This window comes from Penicillium verrucosum, assembly GCF_028828655.1.
Source record: "Penicillium verrucosum strain IBT 35672 chromosome Unknown utg000001l_segment0_segment0, whole genome shotgun sequence".
NCBI lineage: Eukaryota > Fungi > Ascomycota > Eurotiomycetes > Eurotiales > Aspergillaceae > Penicillium > Penicillium verrucosum.
Genome location: NW_026643210.1, coordinates 15,053,853 through 15,075,466, shown reverse-complemented (window position 1 = coordinate 15,075,466; position 21,614 = coordinate 15,053,853). Strand labels below are relative to the sequence as shown.

Sequence of the window (21,614 nt, the reverse complement as noted above, 5' to 3'; positions counted from 1 at the left end):
AACTGTCCCCACGATGTCAGAAGAATCATCTAAAGGTTGCATCACATGTGGTTGGACGCTCGATCAGCAAGAGCAGTGCTTTTACTCGAGCCATGTCAAACTCTTCTATGGTGCAAGCAGGCGGGGAGTGTGGTCGATCGGGTCTGATGTTATTTTAAAAGAACGCCCTAACGAAGGACCGAAAACCGAAGTGATCACCCTGAATCACCTTACATCCCACTCCAATATCCCGGTTCCAAAGATCCTACGTGACTGGGTTGACGGCAACGGGCGATACTTCGTACTTCTAGAGCGGATACAAGGCCAAACGCTCGAGAAGGCTTGGTCTTCGTTATCAAAATCTCAGAAAGTGGATATCGTAGATAACGTTATTGGAATTCGGAAGCAGCTTCAATCCTTTACGTCAACATCTATACAAAGCGTTGATTAAAGTCCTTGTTTTCCGGGTCTACTCTTTTCTGACCGCGAGCCACACGGACCTTTTCACTCCGACAACGAACTCTGGGATGCTATAAGCCTTACTCTCCACGATCTACCTATAAGATTGTTCCCTCAACGAGCCCTGGACAATCTGAAGAAACGTCTGCCTAAATGTGAACCCTACGTTCTCACTCATTGTGATCTTAATTTGGGCAATATCATGGTGAAAGACGGGAGGCTGGCTGGGATTCTCGATTGGGAATTTGCTGCATATTATCCTATATGGTATGAATACGTCTCGGCCTCTTGGGGGTGGACAGAGGAGGACGCCGAGTGGAAAAAGCTTCTACGAGAGCGTATGGGTATACATGGCGAAGGATATGATGATGCGAAGGATTTCTGGACTGATCTGCGTCATTTGAGAAAATACCCGAATTTGGATGAAAAGGGCCGAGAAGTTTTGGACAGGTTGTCTTCGGATTAATTGCTTTTTGTCAGGTTGCATGTACGTAAACGAGGCAGTGTAGACAGGGCATAGTTACTCTAAAAGCGCGCTCCCCTGGCTTGGGTTTGGCATTTCAGCTTTAAACATCAACCATGTGTCGCCTAGGAGGCTTAAGAGGCCGGTTTTTCCAGCGCTCTTTCTTCAAGCGTCCTTTCTCTCATCGAGCTCCTTTACCCGTACCGCAGTTCACTCAATCGAATATCCAACTACTTGATTCAGATATGAAGTTTGAGGAAGAAACGCATCCAGGATACACGACAGAAGACTCATATTCTGTCAAAATCGGTGAAGTCTTCCAATCTAGATATCAGGTCATTGGAAAACTTGGTTTTGGGGGATACTCGACTGCATGGCTTTGTAAAGATCTCACGTACACTTTTTCTGATTCTGATACTACGGCACAATCGATAGACATTTCAGCTCGGAGATGTTGAGTGCATCTCATCGGCACCTGGAAATTAGATGCTACAAGACAATATATGTTGTGGAACTCGGTTCGAAATGTACGCAACTTTCTGCGATGGGTTGGGTGAACTACTCTAGATAACATCTGTGTGAAAATGAAATCTAGATCATGACTACGCGGCTCATACTTTCCTTTCGTATTCCGCACGACTTAGTACAACCCAGATCCAACCCAGACCCAACCTAGTCTGGGTTGGGTCGAAGGGTCGAAGGGTTCGACCTAGTACTGGGTCTGGGGCCCTAAATTGGGTTACCAACTATGTAAATACGCTAACCATGTGTATAATCTAGCTGATTTAACAATTATTTGACCGCCAAGACCCGTAGTTATGTAAAAACTAGGTAACTATGGGTTGGGTGTTGGACCGAGACCTTTGATTCAAAATGAGTCGTGCGGAATCCAACGTAAGATAGGCATTGAGGGCAGTTTTAGTATCTTAGACGCGCTGGTAGGGTTTAGTTTATGTACTTAACAGAGTACCTAGGTAGGACTATGTGATCACATACCCCAGTATGTATTCCTCTTATAACCCACTCGAGAAAAGTCCTATATATTACATATTCTGATAAACGGCTGAACAAAATAAATCTAGGGATAAAAGTATGGTTTAGCGATTTATTTCTCTACCCCTAGGGCTAAGAAATATTGGTCGAAAATAAGTAACTTATAACTGTAACTAGATTGTAGTTATTCGTGGTAGCATCACCCGCTATATTTGATTATAACCTACTATACTCTAGTTATTAGCTATGTAATTTAACGTTATGACTCCCCAAATCTTTGAAGGAACCGACGATACCGAGCTGCCATTGGATACTAATGATAGCGACCTATCCCCCGAATAGGAACGGCCGTTCACTGGCGAACGAGATTTGCTGAAACAACTTACTCCCTGGTTCGATGCGAGGTCAACCTGCGACATCATCAATTAATGCACGGCTGCGAATTAAATTCGAAAGTAACCCTGGCCGCTATGTCCCTGTGTACAACAACATATGCACCATGCCGATGAAATGCACTCAACATCTCCGAGCTGAAATGTCTCCTTGATCGGACTTGTACTCCGGAAGGAAGATGATGCTGACCCTCGAGGTATAAAATGAAGGTATTCGCCCACTGTTCCTGATATCAGTTCTACATATTTACCAAGATTTCTTGCAAAGTCATTCGGTAAGCCTTGTTACCACCTCACTCGAGCTGATCATTAACCCTTATTTCACAACAGCTCGATTTAAAACCATGAAGTCCAACTTCCTCATTGCGCTCTTCAGCTTGGCTCTGGCCGCTGTTGCTGCTCCTACCGGTATGTCACCAGTCACCCCAACGATGTATTTGGCTGGAACACTTCTAATTGAGTGATAATGATAGGCCCTGGTGGTGCTGGCGGCGGTGGTGGTGCTGGCGGCTCCGTGGCCGGCGGCGGCGGTGGCGGCGGTGGAATCGGCGGAGGCCTCGGTGCTGGCTTTGGGGGTGGTTTCGGTGCCGGAGGTGGTGCTGGTGCTGGTGCCGGTGGGGGCGCGGGAATCTAAAAAAGATCTCTCGAGACTGGACTAATGCGCTTGGCTTTTTGGAGTCCGTTGAAGTGGTTTCTTGATAGAAATATAGGATGGGACAATGATTAGAGTAGGAATGACAATTTCATCCTACTTTATCTGCATCCATGTTTTTCTAGCGTCTAGGTCTAAAGGTGATATATGGATGGGACGGAGATTAGAATAATTGGCAACTTCTAAGTAAGGCCCTAGGATATTCGTTTTAGATGTTCTTTTCAAAAGTTTAGGGATAATCAAGCATCTAGCCACCAATAATACCTGTAAAGGGGGTTTTGTCGCATGGTACCTATACCGCAGCCTAAGTGCTCCGCAGAGGTCGTTATAGTACAAGAGAACAGGAGGACCAAAGACAATAAAACTGCTAACGCTCAGCCCAAACTCCATTGTAGGTCTTTTTTCTATCTTCCAGGATGTAGTGTGTGCATGATACATGGGTTGCGTTAGAATGAAATACTCTAGCCGAGTCAAATGTAAAAAGAAAAAGTAAACAAATGTAAAATGCATAGTGAAAAGGAACAAGGGGATGGTTATTTTACAGCTCATCTTTGGGAAGATCCTCCTTCTCCTCGGGCTGATCCTTGCCCTTACCCTTGCTCTTCTCGGCCTCGGGCTTTTTCTTTTCCTTAGATGCTTTCTTTCCGCTGCTGCTGCTCTTCTTCTGTTGGCCAGCATTTGCGGTCATCCTCTCGTACATGCGGTTAAGGATACGCTCGAACTCGCGCAGCCGTGAGTCAACCTCCACAACGGTCAAAGCAGGGTCGTCAGACTCGGTAAGCTTCTCTTGCAGACCGAGCTGGGTTTCGAGCCAGGGGTTGGTGGACTCGTAGGCCTGTGTGATGGCCGTGAGGTCGGCGGGGGGTAAAGAGGGAGTACTTGGGGCCTGTGGGCTTGGCCGTAGCAGCACTCTTTGTAGATGTGGTGGATGATGAAGAAGAAGCGGAGTATGCGTCTTCATCGAGATCATCGAGACCCTCGTCAGAAGCGGCGGGGGCTGAGGTCGATGAGCTAGTGCTAGTTTCGGTAGAAGTGGAGGTGGAGGATGCGCTTGAGGCCGAGAGGGAAGAGGAGTAGATCTGCTCGTCGTTATCGATCTGGTTCTTGATCAATTCCTTCATGGATTCGGCGTTCTTTAGCATGTCCTTGAGCAACTGCACGCGTGCTGGGCGAGAAGAGCTCTCCTTCATCCGCTTCAGTGCAGGGTTGACGATGGCCTTCAGGTCCTTGAGCTTCGACTGGAAATCGGCAGTCTTGGCGTTGTCACCCTCTTCGTACAGCCAGTCGCTGGCCTGGGAAACTCTCTCGGAGAGAACAGTCAGCTGATCCGGCTTGACTGCCTTGATAAACTCCTCGTTATCGGCGAGGTCTCGGCTACGGTAGATGAAAGATTCCAATTCATTAAGAGCTTCTTCGCGCAGGATACGATCACGGTCCGAATTATCGAAGGCAAGAAGGCGGCCGTTGATGCGACCGAGCTCTGCGACTGATGGCGCCGGAGTTCCAAGTGTGACAGACTTCAGACTGATCGGGATAACTTCAAGCTTGACCTGAGGAGTGGCCTTTGCGTCCTTCTTAGCATCCTTCTTTGCGTCCTTGGTGGACGTGGTGGTGGACTTGGAACTGGCGGAGGATGAAGTGGAGGACTCTGTCTCGGACTCGAGGGTGATCGATTCACGAGGCTCACCATCTTCGCCGAGGGGCTCCTGCTCATCTTTCTTGCCGAGGCCGAAGAAGCCCTTGACGTCTTCAACAATTCCCTTCTTCTCCGACTCCACCTCGCAGCTAACCGTACCAGCCACAACTTCGGGAAGACCGTCCATGGGGCTGAGGCGGATCGTGAACTTCGTGGTAATGTTTGAATCGGTGCAGCCAAACTCATCCTTGAGCTTAGCAACAGATGCAGTGAGGTTCAGGGTTTGGACACTGAGGATAGGCTGTTCTCCATCCTGGGAAACATGCTGGGCGAAGCTGAATTCGAAATCCTCCAGGTTTTTCACAGTGACTTGCTTCTCGGGACCAACCTGGGAAGTGGCGGTGAACAATTTCTGGTTCCGTTGCTTGTCGTCCGAGTTCCACTTCAAGGAGATTGGGTATGTAGCGGCATCACCGGCGCGAATATCCTTAACACGGAAACTAGGGCTCAGAGCAGCTCCCTTGAAGGCAGCACCAAACACAGCCGCCTCATCAGCGTTGACGTTGGTTCTGATCTTCTTAGAAGAGCCGACAAAGTTCTCCAATTGCTTCTGGACGAAGGGAGTCCGAATGGCTCCACCGTGAAGCACGACAGATTCGATATCGCTCAATTCAAGACCGGCCGCTGTTAAAGCCTGCTGCACTGGGGTTCCAATACGGGCAACGTACTCAGCAGCCATCTTCTCAAAGTTGGCACGGCTCAACTTGTACTTGAAGTTGACATTCTCATCGTACAGTCCCTCAAAGCTTGTCGAAGTCTCGGTGTTGGCACTCAGAACCTGTCGGAGCTTCTCCGAATCCTTCCAGAGTCTGGACATAGTCTTTCCGTGAGCCTTGATTTCAGCTGGAGTAACCTTATCCTTGAGCTTCTTTTCCTCAACCAAGTGGGTGACAATGTCGTTCACAATGAGACCATTTAGGGAGTCACCTCCAAGTGACTTCTCCCAACCAGAGCCAATAACATGAACTTCCTGGACAGTCTTGTTGAATTTGCCAATATCCTTAACTTTGCGGCTCTGGAACCGCAAAACACTCGCGGTCGTAGATCCGGCACCCATGTCATATACGATGTGGTATTCAGGCTTCTCGCCATCAGAAACACTGGGGAAAGTACGGCTGGTGGCGTAGTTCAGACCGACAGCCAAACCATCACTGACAAGAGCCTGGATCCTCAGACCCGCCAGCTCAGCCGCCAACTCCAGGCTGCGCTTCTCCTCCGCGGTGTAGAACACAGGGTAGGTAATGACGACATCGCGGACATCGGATCCCTTTCCAGCCAACGCATCAGCATTGGCCTTGATCTGCTTCAACTGCATTGCCAGAATCTCCTCCACCAAAAAGGCTTCCTTCTTCTGCTCCTCCCCTAGCCGGTTGCTGCGGAGAGCAACAGAGCCGCGACCATCGGGGGCGGACTCCAATTTCAACGCGGGGAACCTGCTCCAATAAGCCTTAACTGCCTCCTCGTTGCCATCATTGAATGGAACGCCCAGCAGAGTCTTCAAGTTGATGTAAATATCGTCCGGGTACCGAGCGGCGAGGGCGAGCGCATCGCCACCATAGAACCGTTCGGGGAAAGGCGCATCGCTCTCTCTTGTAGGCTTGAAAGCGACAGCAGCGGACTCCTTGCGCTTCGAATCTTTAGTAAGAACGATCTCAAGCGGAATGCCGGGTTTCACGAGAGCAGCTTTGAAATATTCGGTGCCGATGTCGATGCCCAGAACGGCCGATCCGGCGGCAGAAGCTGGCCCAGCGAAGCTGAGGAGGAATATGAGGAATGGGAGGACCACGAGGGATAACATTGGCGAGCTCGATAATTGTCGGCGATTTAAGAACGCCATGATCTATGTTTAGGCTCCGGGCTGCGGGAATCAGCCAAATTGTTGATTTAGGGAGTTGCTCGCAATTTCAATAGGGATAAATTACCCTTTTTGACACATATACAGACAAATTGACAGATATTTAAACACCCTACCGGTTTGCCGAATAGTGTGTTGGGGTTCGGGCTAGCTTTGCGCCAGAGGGATGGTCGGATGGAGCTATGGGATAGCTCAAGATTGCTGTTGGTTTGAGCGATAGGTAGTGGGAGAAGATGAACAGGGGAAGAAAATCGGAAAAATGACTCAGAATTAGGCCATTTGAAAGCAAAGGGATACTGTGGCCACTTGGCAGTAACGTAACATGAAGCCTAAAAAGAGCTGTTGGATGAGGACACGGGTCATCATGCAAACACCGATGTTTGATGTTTGCACTCCTTATCGTTATCGCATTATGTCACAGCCCTAATTTCAAACAGGGCTGAATTGTAGTTATACTAGGAGTATACTAGACAACTTGTGAATGTTCGAAGTTTATAATCATGATGGAGATTGAGGGTAAATGTGAATAAATATCAATTCATAGACCAATATATATATGACTAGAATTAGGGTTCCATACATCATGGATAGGGAGCGTCAAGTCGTTAAGAAACTCATTGATAGCCATCATGCTGGCATCCTTCAAGAATGGATATTTTCGAATACAATTTTTTTGTATGTTTTTGTAATGCTTTTTTGTGTGTGTCAAGATCATAATCCCGTTCCTCACAAGCCACTGCCAAGAAAAAATGATATCATATCTCGTCTGACATATCAACTTCTGTGTAGGTCAATTAGAGCAGAGCAAACAGCAGAACCAAGCCAGGGATGAAGGCTGCGGCCGACTTCTGAATAGCGGGAGCACTATTGAAAACTGGCGAGGAGGAAGTAGGGGGAGCGGAGGTGGGAGTAGTAATAGGGCTCGACTGTGCCGGGGCAGTAGGCTCAGTAGATGGAGCAGTGGGCTCCGTGGCCGGGATAGTAGGCTCAGTAGCCGGGGCGCTGGGCTCAGTGGCTGGAACAGTAGTCTTACTATCTGGAGGAGGCACCACGACAGAAGTTGTGGAATCAACGGTGGGAGTCGTATGCTTCGCAGGAGGGGCTGTGGGCTCAGCGCAACCCTCAGTGCAGGTAGAAATAGACGTCACGGTGATCGTGCTGGTCTGGGTCACGGGATGGGTGTAGGTTGACGTGCCGCTTGTTACGGTGGTCCAGGTTACTGGTCTTGTTAGCAATTGTTTGATGGAACAGTCAGAATTTTACTTACTTGGGCAGGTGGTAGTGGTGTAGGTGGTGGTTACGATCACCGGAGGAGTGCCAACGGGGGTCTCGGTCTCATAGGGAGTGGTGGAAGCGGGAGGAGGCGTGGTGGGAGTGTCGGTCTGGCCAGTCGTAGTGCTGATAGGAGGAGGCGATGTAGGAGTGTCGGTCTCGCAGGGAGTTGAGCTCGCAGGAGGAGAGGTGGGTGTATCAGTCTCGCATGGGGTTGAACTCCCCGGAGGAGAAGTGGGAGTATCAGTCACATGAGGAGTTGAGGTCGGCGTTGTATAAGGAGGAAGAGTTGGAGGCAAAGATGTGGTGTCAGTCTCGCATGGGGTTGAGCTAGCAGGAGGAGAGGTGGGTGTATCAGTCTCGCATGGGGTTGAACTCCCCGGAGGAGAAGTGGGAGTATCAGTCATATGAGAAGTTGAGGTCGGTGTTGTAGAAGGAGGCAGAGTTGTTGTATCAGTCTCGCATGGAGTCGAGGTAGGTGTCACAACCGGGGGAATAATAGGTGTGTCGGTCTCGCATGGAGTGGAGGTCTCCGCGTGCGGGGTAGGAGTATCAGTTTCACCCGGGGTCGACGTAGGCGTTACAACCGGGGGAACAGTAGATGTGTCAGTCTCAGACGGGGTAGAAGTCTCAACCGGCGGAGGAGTCTCAACAGGTGTGGAGGTGGGCGTCACGACTGGGGGAATAGTAGGCGTGTCGGTCTCAGACGGAGTAGAAGTCTCAACCGGGGGGGTCTCAACAGGTGTGGAGGTGGGCGTCACAGCTGGAGGAACAGTAGGCGTGTCTGTCTCGACAGGTGGGGGAGTCTCAACAGGCGGAGTCTTAGCCTCATGGGGAGTGGTCTCTTCTGGGAGACCACCGCCGCCTTCACCACCATCGCCGTGATCTCCCTGGCCACCGCCCCACCAAGGACTACCGGTGTCATGGTCGGAACCATTGCGGACAGCAATGTGAGCCTCGCCAGGGTGTCTGGGGGTAATGACCATACCAGACGCCAAGGTAGCGGCGTAGAGCAGAATGATTGGAGCACCCCGCATCTTGACTAACAAACGAAGGTTGTTATATACTAGAATAGCTAGGGCTGATATGTTCCTTAAACGAAGGACGATAGGAACCGTAGCGAGAGAGTTCCTAAACGAGCAATATAGACAATTGAAATATTTCTAAGACCGAGGCTGGGAGCAGACGGGGATAAGGCAGGTTTATATGTGCCTCTGGGGTCATGTCTCCTCGGAGCTCCAATGCTCCAATTCCTGACTGGTTAGCTCACTTGATAACTCTGTTCTGGTGGCCATTGGGTTAGTGTGGACCAAATGGTACCATATTGGGCACTCAGAATCGGAAGTCAGAAAAATAACAATAAGTGGCGCTCATATTCTAACGCTAACCGGAACCGACATAAACGAGAAGTATTCAGGATATTTAGCAGTCGACCCGCATATTCCCAGCCAAGAGGCTGGTCATGGTAAATGGTGTACCAGAACTTGGATGCAGAAGCGAGAGCTAGCGCATGTACACGAGTCCAGTTGACTAGACGACCAGGTACTGGGGTTGAGCCAATGATAACTTGACCAGGTCTCAGATATTGGCGTGTGGTTTGTCGACCCCAAAAACCTGAGTTCGAATGTCTAAAGTCAAAGTTTCCAGAATCCGATGGATGGGCGGATAGGTCAATTGACTCTAATGATGAAGGTCGATTCTTGGCAATGCGGGAGATAGCCCTGGGATTTTCCGTCACAGTACCGAGTAGTACGTGCCCAGCCTCCGTCAATATTGGCCATCTTCTGTCATTTTTTTGTTGTCTGTTTCCCTTTGTCTTGACCCTCCATAGCGATGGGAACCCATGAAAAATGTCTCTTCTCCACGTCATGAGACCGAGCTATGAATTAGCTCTTAAGTTCGGCCCATAACCCCATTTGCCCAAGTAAAAGTGTGGGGAAACATAACGAATGACAAGTGGAAATTGAAACTGTGTATAGAGTATGTCTAAAGCAAAGTAAGTGGGAGTAAACCTTGGAGCTCTGGTAAGGCAGAAAAAAGAATAGATGGAACAGTGACCCGATATCGGTGATGCCCATCTAGAGGCTGGACTTGGTTGGGGTACGGAGCAATCACAACACAGTGCCCCTGGACAAAGTGTCTCATGCAGGAAACAGTTGAAAGTCTTGCAAAAGGGTGAACGCAGGACAGTGGATATTGTGGAACACGCCCTGGACAGCCCTAGAGATCCCGGTCTCTTTTTCTCTTTCCCCAATAGAAAACATGCAGGGAAGTTCCCGAGGCCCCCCCGCGATTGGTACGATAGTTAGTTATGGGTTCCCACATGAATCCCCCTTAACTAACTAACTACTCCGTAGTTAGTTAACGATAGATTCCCACATAGTGGTGATGTCAACGTGTTGTTTATTTTTCTATTTTTCTATTTTTCTATTTTTCGATTTTTCGCTTTTTTTTCCCCCTCTTTGATCTTGGTTCTGCCCTGAGATATTCTCTTTCCCCCTTTTTCAATGTTCGTTCCCTACATCTGACGTATACAATATGTCTCATAGGACTACATATGTGTACCTAGGTATCCTATTCTTCCACAGCTGTATAATGGGAAGTCGATCTATTCCAACATTCTCCCACTCCAGACTATTAGAATTTCCAATCGGACTGATAACGCGCTCAATCTCGGTTTGACAAGAAAAAGGAATAATGGCGGGGTAGATGAGCTGTTGAGGATAAACTTACATATTTATCTATCTAGTTAGTTATACAACATACACTAGTTACATAACATAGTTAGTTAAGCGTTGTATATGTACTTAGACTATTGCACAATACTATGAAGTCACACAACAAGAAACATTTGGGATCCTTGAAGTTATACCAGCCTTCTTCCAGGAATACGGAGGGATTCGTCCATTCAGAAAAAGCTGGGGCATTCCAACCTTGGAAGGTTCAAATATTACCAAGGAACTTTCCATTTATACTCTACCCCATAGTATCCATAGTATGTCTTCCAAGGTTCATATACCTTGGAAGTATCTAAAATTAGGATATGTCTTAAACACTAAAGTCTCAGGGTTTGGGGAAAATATGATCCAATAGATCAGCCTTAAGCCACAGAATCTTTCCAGGTCTTTTCCGGGGTAGACAGTGGTGCATACTTCGTATATTAGACCTACACAATGGGAGGCAAATACCGCCCGAAACTGCATACCCTGTCATTTTTAGATTGTGATGATATCAACATATGTTCTTTGTCTAATCATCATCGTCGTCCGAGCCGCTACTCCACCCCGTCTCGTAGTACTCTCGAATCTCGCCAAGTCCATTTACCAAGGCCTCACGCTCATCTACAGAGACCAAACGTCCGGCCGTTGCCGAGATAGCCTTGATCCTCTGAGCTGTCCTTGTCGAGGCGGTCAATGCCGTAAATACATTTACCCCAGTGCCTGCCTCGGGGGTGGGGAACATGTCGTCAGGGAAACTGTCAAGAATAGGCATACTGAGTGGCGTGTGGAAACTAGAATGGTGGTATAGAATGTGAGCGTCCTGGCTGAGACAGTGAAAGTAAATGCGCAAAATGGGGAAACCTACCTTTGCAGCATCGACTCTGAGTTGAACCGTCTAAGTTTGCGAAGGTACCCAACGTCTGTGTCCTCCGTGGACTCACTGTCCCTTTCCGGTTCTTCTCCACGGGTTACTTGGACTTGATTGAAAGTGTGAGCGCCCTTGCTGTACTCGCCGTCATAGGCGAAGTCAATGTCAAATTCAATTTCGGCTTTGGTCGGCCCATCCTCATTGGAGGCTTCCTTAGTCTGACCGTCATTGATTTTGATTTTGTTGATAGAAGATTGTAATTCGAAGATGGTGTGCGTGCCATCTTCCCCGGCGAGGGAGGCCTCGAAATGTTGATATGGCCGCAATCGGGAAGGCAGTGTGACCGTCTCAATAGCTGAGGCGAGCAGGGCTGTTTTCTGCCATTCTGATTGGCGATCAACTTTGAGGTAACCGGGCAGGTTATGCGGAACGTCGATAATTGGAGAATAGAGCGAGGCCAGTGGCGAGATCGAGCAGAGTGACCTGGCCTTGTTCGTATCCTTCTTGAACTGGTGATGCTACACAAAGTTCGAAACTTAGCCAACCGAGCTCGCGATTCTCCAAAATAGCACTACTGTGTCACTTACCCGTTGGATTTTAGTGCCGTCTTCAATAGCCCACACCCAAATACTTTTCTTTCCGAATTCATCTCTCAGTCTTTCCATATACTGGGCAGTGAATCCGCCCCAGGCATCATCTGACCCGGAGAACAGTTGCAGCGCCCGCAAGTGGTCACATTCCTCAAGGAGAGGTCTCAGGTCACGGTCGAGCAGGTCATGCTCCTTGTCAAGGTCTTTAAATAACTCTTCCCCGACATTCCAATCCTCAAAGGGCATAGTCTGGGAGTTCAAGTCATATTCATTTAGCTGAACAATGGACCTCGGGTGATAGTACACTCTGTTATAGTCTGACCAGTAGCGTACAGCCTCCGAAGTCAGGCGAGGGGCTGTAGTTCCTAGATCCAAGCTTTTCTGATATTCACTTTGTTGGATTGGAGTTTGCTTTTGGACTACCTCTCGTCCATCCCTGCCAGATATTAGTTTCAAAAACTTGTCCATCCATTTGAGCCGCATACCATAACCCTTGACCTGCTGTGGAGTCTTCACTGAGCTCGTAAAGTGCATTGTATCTGCGCAACGTTCCAAATCCACCTTTCAGATCATAGATTACTGTGCGTGGAGTGTAAGTCTCAGAGCCATCTGCTCCAACACCCGGTCGAAAGTGAACATCGTGATCAACATCGGATTGTTCTCCATCGTTGTATGTGAAGTATGATTCCTAGTTAGATATTAGATAAAAGTTCGCATCCAACGGTAGATGACAGTACCTGTAGATTCCAAAAGTGTGTTGCTAGATAGTTAGCCCGCTGACCCAGCTGAAGTGTGACAATTTCATGCATATTGATGGATGAAAATGATACTCGCAGTGTAGCCCCTCAGTAAATTTTGATATCGACAATGCCCGCCTGAAGACGCACAGACATAGCCAAAGGTGACGCTAGTCCTGATGTGGAGGATTATCGCACGTGAGTGTCTAACCATATCGGGGAAGGTGCAGAGAGTCACCAGGGCAACAGTCACCTGATCATTCCAAAGAGGGTAATAAACATGTTTCTGTGGGTGCGTCACCACCCTAACTCCACAACGGTGATTTTCCCTCGTGAATCTCCTTCCTCAATCCTGTGATGACTCTTTGACCTTGTGATCATCATCGGCTGGATCCATTATTTGTCAAGTATCTGAGATGGAGTCTCCAACACGTCCCATCCTGAGCCCCTCAAAAGCACTGAATCCGGTTTCGCCGGAACGCATGAATCAACAAAACATACCCGCATCTCCCTCACTACCTTCCGATCTTCTCACACTACACCACAAGAGCACCCGGGGTGTTTCGGAAGTTCAAGCCAAAGTGGCGTTTTTAAATGGCCTCTCTCAAGGAGGCAGCCCGGCCAACTCTGCAGCAAATAATGCCGCTCTACAGCGGGCTATCTTGGGCCGCGAGGAAGCCGAGTCGGCCCTAGCCACCGCACAAGAAGATTTATCCGAAGCACAAACACGAGAACGCCGGATCAGTGAACGCCTCGAGTCATTACTGGAAGAGCTTCACGGGACAAAAGAACGCCAGGCCCACGAACGATCAATTTTCGAAAAGGAAATCCGAAAAGCCCGGAAAGAAGCTTTTCGGGCCGGATCGACCTTGGTCAAACTTCAAGAAGAATTGAAACAAGCGAAATCAGAGGTCAGAGCACTGAAAGATGAAGTGGGGGCAGAACGCGAGGCGAAGGATAAGGCCAAACAGGAGGCATTCGAACGCGCCTATGCTCTGGCTGGTCTTACAGAGGAACTCGAAGTCCTGAAAGAGAAATTCCGTGCCCTCGAAACAGACAACCGCTCGAGCACCCTCGAAGTCCGCGCCCATGAGATTCGGAAAGAGGATTTCGGAAGACTGTCAATAGCAGAGGGCGACCTCGCCTTTTTGACCACCCCGCGCAGACCGAAGCGAGCCGCTGCGGGATCTGTTTTATCCCCAGCTCCGGCACGTGAAGAAGATCATGCAGAAGCCACTCCTCCCAAACGCCCACGTTTGTCTGATTTTACACCAAAGACAGAGAGTAAACAACCCGAATCCGAGACGGGTGCTGAAATGGACGAGGATCTCTTGGAGGGGATGAAGGAAGAGCTAGACTTCGAACGTCGTCGCAGAGTCGCAGCTGAAGATATGGTTCATTTCCTGAATATCGAGTGCCAGTTCGAACGCTGCTCTTGCAGGCTTGCTGAGAGCCAAGGTCGTCGCTACATCTACGACGCTGAGTACTATCACAAATTTCAAAAGCCTCAGATTGAGGCGGAAGAGAAAGCTCGTGCTCAACAAGCAAGCATTCAGCAAGCCCGTGTGGACCAAGCACAGTCTCACCAAGCTAGCACCCCCGAGGCCAGCCCTCCCCCTCCTCCACCTCCCGTCCACCGATCTCCTGTCCACCAGGCCCCCACCCCCCCAGGTGGGATCTCCTCAACACAGTGTCCACCAGGACGAACCCGAGCCAAGTCGTACACCTCTGGCGGCGCCACCTGTTCCTGTCCATCAGCACACCGCGTCTAGTGTGAAGGCCGAACCCACGGATCTTCCCAAGATGCAGGTGCCAGCCGAGCCCCTAGTCACGTTTTCTCCAGAGACCGGCACATTCACGACATTCCCATCTCCTCTCCGAGATAACGTCAGACCTCTGCGGTTGGATTTTTTCGACGCACCTGATCTCGCCGAGCCTCAGCCAGATGTCCACAAAGTTCATGCTGATGCCTCTGCATCACCCGACCAACAGGTCGACTCGTTTACCCCCTCTGGGGAGCCGACTCGGGCCAGAATGCCTCGTCCCATCCAATCAGATGGTGTCGCCGCACACTCGCGTGCACCGCCGTCTGTGGAGGCAAGGCCGTCGAGACGTGTCGAGAGAGATCCCCATGGATACCGCCAGCCCATCAACCCCCCAAAGAGAGCTCCTTCTCGACAAGAGCCACAGTCACAGCGCACTTCACACCCTGGCGTTCCCAACACACCCATCGACCGCGAACAAGCACTCGCACAGATCAGGGCACGACGAGGCCGTACCCATAGCAAGCAGCGATCAGTCAGTGCCAGCGAGCCTGGCCGTGCAGCTCGTGCCTCAGCGGGATCCAACCCGACCCCTGCTCGGGGACCTCGACGCCTTCCAAACCCCAATCTTCGGGCTGATTCGAGGACCGAGAATGAACTTGGTGAACGCCGAGATATGAGCGCTCCTGTTCGGATGTTCCGACGTTAATGAATGCCCCTGGGATGTATATCTCATGATGCATATTTATGCCTTTCTTTTGCATGGTCTGCCGGTGCTTGTCGTTTCCTCTAATACCCCCCGGCGCTGCATCAACTTGTCTTTATTTCATTTGCATGGCGATTGGAAGCAATATGTTTTGTTTGTTTTGTGTTTGGATCTTTTAGCTCCGATGTCATGAGCCTCAGTATACTACGGATTTAATTCCCCAACTGTCTGTCCTTCCTTCGATGCAATCTCGGCTTCACTGTTTGTGTCCCTCTTTTACATTTCCTATGTCCGTCTCATTTTCTTCCTCTGTACATGGGTTTTGACATTGTCGAGAGATAATTCTATTTTATCATGGTAGCAGTCTTCTTCATCGCACAATCCTAGGTATACTCTCAGTTTTAAAAACACACACATTTAAAACAACCTTCTGTCAGAACTAGAATCAAATCAGCCATATGGAGAAATTGATATTGACATACAACGTATAATATATGCCTGACAAGGAACAATATCCTCTCATGAAGATCTTCACAAAGGGGATCTCAAGGATCAAAGAACCAGCCTTTACAAAACCGAGATCCCACAGCATCTAATCCTCGCACTATCAACCTTCGCATCACGACCCCACCACAAAGAAACCAACTCCTCAACAAAGACACGGTCCGTCACACTCCACACATCGAGCCCTATCTCTGCCATATCTGCCACTGTAATCGTGACAGTGTCATGCGAACCATTGCTACGGTGACCAGCTCTCGACCCATGACTCGCAGACCCACTCACACTCGACCGCTGCCGGAGCAAAGGCGAGGTCCCCTCGTCGCCATGGATAGACTGGCGAGACATGGAGAGTGAAGGCTCAGTGTCCTCATCATCTTCATCGATGTACGGCGCATCATTATACGCATCGTCATCGATGTCGCTATCATAGCGGGCGATGGCGCCAGCCAACGTAACGAAGATCTGCGACGTTAGACGGCGGAAGTACGCGACCAGCGCGACTTCGAGCGGCTGCTGCTCTTCTTGGAGGGGGTTGCGGGGTGGGTCGGCGTGGGAGGTTGAGTTGTAGGGTGGGCGGGAGAGACTCTCGACGCTTGCCAGAAGGCGGGAGTCTTGTTCTATCTGCTGTTCTTCCTCTTCCTCCGAGAGGCCGTCGCGGTTCTCGCCGGCAGAGGCCCACCAGATGAAGGAGGTGTAGGCCAGCCGAGTCCAGGAGATAGGCTCGACGACGGCGCTGGATGAATAGGTTGAGTCTGTGTCTGAGGGGTCTTGTTCTAGGGATGTGGGGCGGTCGTTGGAGAATTGGCGGAGTCCGCGGCGGAGCATTGCGTAGCGACGGGCGTCGCGCTGGGTTGCTTTGAGCTCGATTTGTTGGATTTGGTTGGGTTTGCCGCCTGTGTTATGGACGAGGGAGATTTTGGGGAAGGCTCGCTCGGCAGTTTCTTGTGAGTATGGTGCGGGGAGGGCGACAAGAATGTCGAAGAGGTCGGGTTTCATGGTTAAGACGGTATCGGTTGAGCAGGCGATCCAGCTCGGATCTGTCTCGGGGTCTCTGATGCTGCGCGATGGATCGAAGGAGGAAAGGTAGGGGATATCATGAATTCCGACGTTAAAGAGGGGGCGGGGGCGTAGTGGTGGTATGCGATCGTCGGGGAGTAGCTGTAGGAGGGAGTTTGGCAGTGATGCTAATAGAGATAGATCATATACTGGATCTGAATTAGCAGTAGATCGATTACCATGCGCATAGGAGCGTACCGTATTTGCACGACGAGTGTACAGGAGCCTCGCCCATAAAGAGAATCCGCTTGCGCAGCAAAGCTGCTCTGTATAGGGGGAAGATCAAAGGTCCGAAGCTCTCTGTGAAATCTGGAAGCGATGAAGCGGGGTGGAATGGTGTCAGGGCCGGCCTGAACGTTTCCAGCACCATTGCATCACTGAACGCGCGGTTGCGACCCAGGTGGTCTGGTCGCTCGCCGGGTCGGAATCGAAGACTAAGAGGCGAGTCGAGGGGGGAGTCAGGCGCTGCAGAATCGGTCTCTCCTATCCTGTATGTGTCCCAGTAATCGCATAGATACTGCATATCCGACACGTTCTCAGCGTATTTCCTACCAAGCACCAGTGTCAGTCGGGATTTCGTCCATCGCCGAGGCCTGGAGATACGAACTGTGTCAGTTCCTGGAGCCTTGGAGCGTGTCGCCAGCTTTTCCCAAGTCTTCCGGTACTGAGGGGCACCAGAACTCCGATCGCAAACATCTTCGCATTGCGTTCGGCCTCTGTGGCGGGATGATTGAGGAACGCGCTGATACCGGCATACTGTTCATGCACGAAGTACCTAAAGGAGCGCGTCAGCAAAGATCGGATCCAAAGCTTTTGGAAACGCTAAAAAAAACATACACTAGGTCTTCAGACACATTGTGCAGCCCAGAGGGCAGCGATTTGTATTCCACAACCCCTTCAACCTCAACTATTCACTCGGGAGTCAGTATCGCGTGTCGGAGCGATTGTAGCCTCGGCTAGATAATTGATTGCTCACCTCCCGGCGCAGTTCGCTTCCACGAGACGACATATCTATTGTCGCAGAATGTCAGCAATAGGTTCCTAAGCTTGAGAGCTATGATGCCTAGGGGAGGGAGGAGGAATTACCCGGCTCTGATGTCGAAGCTAATGACGAACAAGGCGGCAATGGCTGGTGGCGACTCCATAGTGGAATGTGAGACGTCAATGTCCAAAGGCCTAGGAGATTCGGATACCATTTTCAAGCAGAATCATGGGGTGCGACACCATTCAAGCTGTGTCGGGGAATCACGGTAAGTTGAGGGGTCTCCGAAGGGGACCTTGGCTATGCGGAGTTGGTGCCTAAGGCAGCAACCTCGGATCTATAACGACTTCGGACAAGCCAACCATTCACCATCTCTCGCCTTGTGCTTTCCAGTGACGGAAATATACATTTGTTGTCTCAGTGATACTCGAGAATAAAACTTTGATGTAAAGGTGAGACTTTGACTCCGCTTCTTGTCCCTTAAATATCCCTCAGCTTCGATCGCGCCCTGATCGACGACCTCGAGACGTCCAACGCCACAACCTATCTTCCAGCTCCTTCCGACAGACAGCTTCTGCGCGGCGAGCTGTAGTCCGTCAAGATGTGGGTCATACGTGTGCTGGAAGGGTCGGATGGGAGTCCTTTAGAACTTGGTTATAAACCAAGGAAACCGCAATCTTGACGGTGCTTAAGCTCTATATTACCCAGCAGCAGACATGATACCCAAGAGGGCAAATTTATATTTTAAAGAGAAATGTTCCCCTCAGAATATTGATTATATCAAGACTATATAGCACGATATCTACTACAGTGATGACTTTCGAATTCCCCATAATTAGGCGTTATCTTCACGAAGACTCTTCAGTTTCTCTTGGTCAAAGATGCCAGAGCCTGTGAGCTCGTTCTCCAATGTTGAAATAGAAGGCACAAAGAAGTAATCGCCTCCCCTTTGAACAACCCAGCTATCGAGGGGCATGCGGGCCTCAGTAGGATATTTGCCATCGGGAAGACCGATAGAGCGAGGCGGGTGGTGGTCCAGTCTCTGGCCCACAAACGCATCAATACCAGGACCTTCATCACCGACAAAGTTACTCTTGCGGTCGGGGAAGTGGTGGTTGCTCGCCCAGCCTGGAAGAAGTCAAATGTTAGTGAGGCCCCTTTGTCAAACGTCATGTCTGAGTTCAAGATTTGAGTGCTTACGGGTAGTCAAGAAGTTGAATCCATTGCGGATGTCACTCTGGTAGCAGGCGAACAGAAGTCCACGTTCCTTGTCGGCGGCCGATTTCCGGTTGGTCATTTCTTGGGCTGAGACTTCGTCGCCATATGGAATTCCTCGGCGGATAATAACAGCATGGTCGTGCTCCAAGTCAGCTCGTGGTCTCATTTTACGGGTGTGTGCCGCGAAGGGACACTTGTTGTGCTCCTCGACGGGGTGGTAGTCGAAGTTGTTCGATGTGAATAGACTCTCGTTCGAGTCATCGTGAGGAGACTCATCCACAGGGGTTCCTAGATATTGTTCAGCAAATTGTTGCATGAATCTTCAACAGGATTGACTTTTGCCACTAACCGTTCTTCCATCTTCCCATCAAGTATGCAGCAAGCTTCTCAGCTGGCTTGTCGTGGTCTTGAGCGAAAGGCGCATTCTTCGCATTTTCCTCCATGAACCTATAAACTCGGTCAATGCCAAATACGTAAAAATGGAACAACCAGAGGTCACTTACTCGTCAAATTCAGGAACAAGTTGCTGGAGGTCACGGAAAACAAGGAAACTGCCATCCTTGGCCCACGCCGGTTGGCCCATAGGGTCGCCCTCGTACCCGCAAACAATCAACCTGCATTTCATCAGTCTGAGGGCCCTTCATTTTTAACGACTTTGAGAACACTTACCCTGGCTTTGTGGCCTTGGGTTCTTTTCCAACGGGTTGTCTTTCATCCCAGCCCTCGAGTATCGGCTGGCTAATGCCATCCTTGAATCCAAAGCTGAATATAAAGGTAAGTTTGGCCCGTGAAGACTCTCCGGCTTTTGATAAGTACTTACTGTTCTTTTCCTTTCATCTGGCCTGGACGAACATTTCCCTCTCTGGTCAAGGTAAACTCGATAGAGGGGTTCTTGCTGAGGACATAGGTGTCTGGGTTGAGAGGTTCTCCCTCCTCGGCTAGGAAATGTTGCTTCACCTCGCTGATCTTGGTATCCAAATCACCCTTCACGCTTGCGGTCACCAAAATGACACCATCAATAAGTCTCTCACCCTTTGCGGTTGGCTTGTATTGCTCTCGAAGCTCGTCGGGGTTGTCCCACCCCTCACCCACAAGATCCGCATACATGCCCTTTTCGAACAGTCCACCACGAAGTTGTTGCTTCCGGAAGACAGTAGATAGCTGTCTGTCCTTTTTTACGATGGTCTGATCCGCGACATTCACAAAAGCTCCAAGCTATGAGTAGTCGCTTATCAGCATCCGTTGTACGGTAGTAAGACCAGTTGGAAAACCTACTGCTTCAAGGCCAGTAGAGGTAAAGCCAATGTTGATTCCAGGTAAGCCTTCGAGCTTAACGGATCTCTTGGCGAGTTGGGCCTCCTTCTTTGCCTTCTTCATGATTTCGCCCATCTCACAGGCATCTTTACCCGTTGTGATCTTGGGAATAAACGTCTTCAGCCGGTTCTTGAAATCAACCTTGTTTTGAACACGGAAGAAAAGGAAGGACTGGAATCGTTTGGGGAGACCGGGCCTTACGAAGGTTAGTATTTTGAAAGACCACTTCGACATATGAAAATTCGGGAAACATACCAAACATCTCCCTGGATATTCGACTTAATGGCTGAAGTAAGACTCATGATGGAAAGTCGAACTCTTCAAGAGTGTACAATCCAATGTCAATGAAGGCTACTGACAAAACCACGCAAGTTGACCTGAGGGGATGGGATAATTATATGAAAAGAGAGGGGTGGCTCGCCATCCTCTCATCCAACGACAATTTCATTTTCTGACGAAAAAAACAAACGAAAGAGGCGGGGCGAAACAGGTGTCTGATTGAACCGCACGTAGCAGCCACTGGATCAGATCGCCCCTTACGGAGTAAATATGGAGCATAGTACTGAGTGAGGTAGGTCCAATGGCAATGCTCGATCATAGCCAGATTCAGCCGTACGGGCATCTCTGGGGCGAGAAGGGGAATGGCATACTCCATATTACGCCTCGAATACAACATTGACTTGAGTTTGCGAACGAATCGCCCCACAGGTCATTGATCGCATGTATTCCTAATTCGGAGATGATAATAGGGTCGCATCTCTACCGACAGTACGGAGATCAACATAGCCCACATTTCCAGTCACATTTGGCGGGTGGGTCACCCTTCGAGCAAATGAGACAATAGATATTATACCTATCTCGAACATCACAGTTCCTGCGGGCTAGTACTGAGTACTCCGTCCATGACATAGCACACGTCCTGGCTGGAGGGGGTGGAGGTCTCGGAATATCTATATTTGGCAATTTAAGATGTACATCGATGTACGTCGTACAGATCTCTACCCCATGCGGAGTACATACATATGTAGGCTTCAGCTGCAATATACTTAGCTGCATCTAAATGAGCGACATTTTAGTCGATTATAGAGCATGTAACAAGTCATGGCGGTCAATTGTTTAGGTATGGCTTAATATCGTATACAGGGTATGTTAACCCAACAGTTTGAAATAAATCGCAAGAAAATGGAAAATGATGAAGTTGAGGGATGTGGAGCTGACAGCTTTCAGCTTTCCACTGGGTCCACATAATGTTACTGCATTTTGAACTCATTTCTGCGAGGAGGGGACACATGTAACTCACATCTGTAAAGAATAACACCAGACTCAGCTGAAATGGACTTCCACCTACGTGAAAGACAACTTCCAAGGTTCTTCGGGAGTAACCTTGGAAGCTTA

General features: G+C 49.6%; 8 protein-coding genes across 8 annotated transcripts; 3 read left to right on the top strand and 5 right to left on the bottom strand.

The window, feature by feature from the left end:
- Positions 1–13: 13 nt before the first annotated feature.
- Positions 14–904, top strand: N7516_005562 (aminoglycoside phosphotransferase family protein; the record flags this gene model as incomplete). Its single annotated transcript, XM_057218282.1, has 2 exons — positions 14–402; positions 433–904. 2 exons carry the CDS (start codon positions 14–16, stop codon positions 902–904), a joined length of 861 nt encoding a protein of 286 aa, XP_057080165.1.
- A 1,726-nt stretch (positions 905–2,630) lies between these two features.
- On the top strand, positions 2,631–2,920 carry N7516_005561 (uncharacterized protein; the record flags this gene model as incomplete). The annotated part of the gene is made up of 2 exons (XM_057218281.1): positions 2,631–2,694; positions 2,760–2,920. The coding sequence occupies 2 exons, from the start codon at positions 2,631–2,633 to the stop codon at positions 2,918–2,920; spliced, it is 225 nt and encodes a 74-aa protein (XP_057080164.1).
- Positions 2,921–3,476: 556 nt separating this feature from the next.
- On the bottom strand, positions 3,477–6,432 carry N7516_005560 (Hsp70 family protein; the record flags this gene model as incomplete). The annotated part of the gene is made up of 2 exons (XM_057218280.1): positions 3,477–3,847; positions 3,915–6,432. The coding sequence occupies 2 exons, from the start codon at positions 6,430–6,432 to the stop codon at positions 3,477–3,479; spliced, it is 2,889 nt and encodes a 962-aa protein (XP_057080163.1).
- An 851-nt stretch (positions 6,433–7,283) lies between these two features.
- Positions 7,284–8,798, bottom strand: N7516_005559 (uncharacterized protein; the record flags this gene model as incomplete). Its single annotated transcript, XM_057218279.1, has 2 exons — positions 7,284–7,708; positions 7,757–8,798. The coding sequence occupies 2 exons, from the start codon at positions 8,796–8,798 to the stop codon at positions 7,284–7,286; spliced, it is 1,467 nt and encodes a 488-aa protein (XP_057080162.1).
- A 2,212-nt stretch (positions 8,799–11,010) lies between these two features.
- N7516_005558 (misato family protein) lies at positions 11,011–12,748 on the bottom strand (the record flags this gene model as incomplete). Its single annotated transcript, XM_057218278.1, has 5 exons — positions 11,011–11,272; positions 11,347–11,867; positions 11,937–12,375; positions 12,425–12,627; positions 12,677–12,748. 5 exons carry the CDS (start codon positions 12,746–12,748, stop codon positions 11,011–11,013), a joined length of 1,497 nt encoding a protein of 498 aa, XP_057080161.1.
- Positions 12,749–13,092: 344 nt separating this feature from the next.
- N7516_005557 (uncharacterized protein) lies at positions 13,093–15,148 on the top strand (the record flags this gene model as incomplete). The annotated part of the gene is made up of 2 exons (XM_057218277.1): positions 13,093–14,396; positions 14,449–15,148. 2 exons carry the CDS (start codon positions 13,093–13,095, stop codon positions 15,146–15,148), a joined length of 2,004 nt encoding a protein of 667 aa, XP_057080160.1.
- Positions 15,149–15,712: 564 nt separating this feature from the next.
- On the bottom strand, positions 15,713–17,901 carry N7516_005556 (uncharacterized protein; the record flags this gene model as incomplete). The annotated part of the gene is made up of 6 exons (XM_057218276.1): positions 15,713–16,854; positions 16,904–17,253; positions 17,313–17,480; positions 17,543–17,612; positions 17,682–17,716; positions 17,792–17,901. The coding sequence occupies 6 exons, from the start codon at positions 17,899–17,901 to the stop codon at positions 15,713–15,715; spliced, it is 1,875 nt and encodes a 624-aa protein (XP_057080159.1).
- A 621-nt stretch (positions 17,902–18,522) lies between these two features.
- On the bottom strand, positions 18,523–20,521 carry N7516_005555 (Dyp-type peroxidase; the record flags this gene model as incomplete). The annotated part of the gene is made up of 8 exons (XM_057218275.1): positions 18,523–18,815; positions 18,888–19,193; positions 19,255–19,352; positions 19,409–19,519; positions 19,575–19,667; positions 19,726–20,120; positions 20,181–20,415; positions 20,475–20,521. The coding sequence occupies 8 exons, from the start codon at positions 20,519–20,521 to the stop codon at positions 18,523–18,525; spliced, it is 1,578 nt and encodes a 525-aa protein (XP_057080158.1).
- Positions 20,522–21,614: the final 1,093 nt, after the last annotated feature.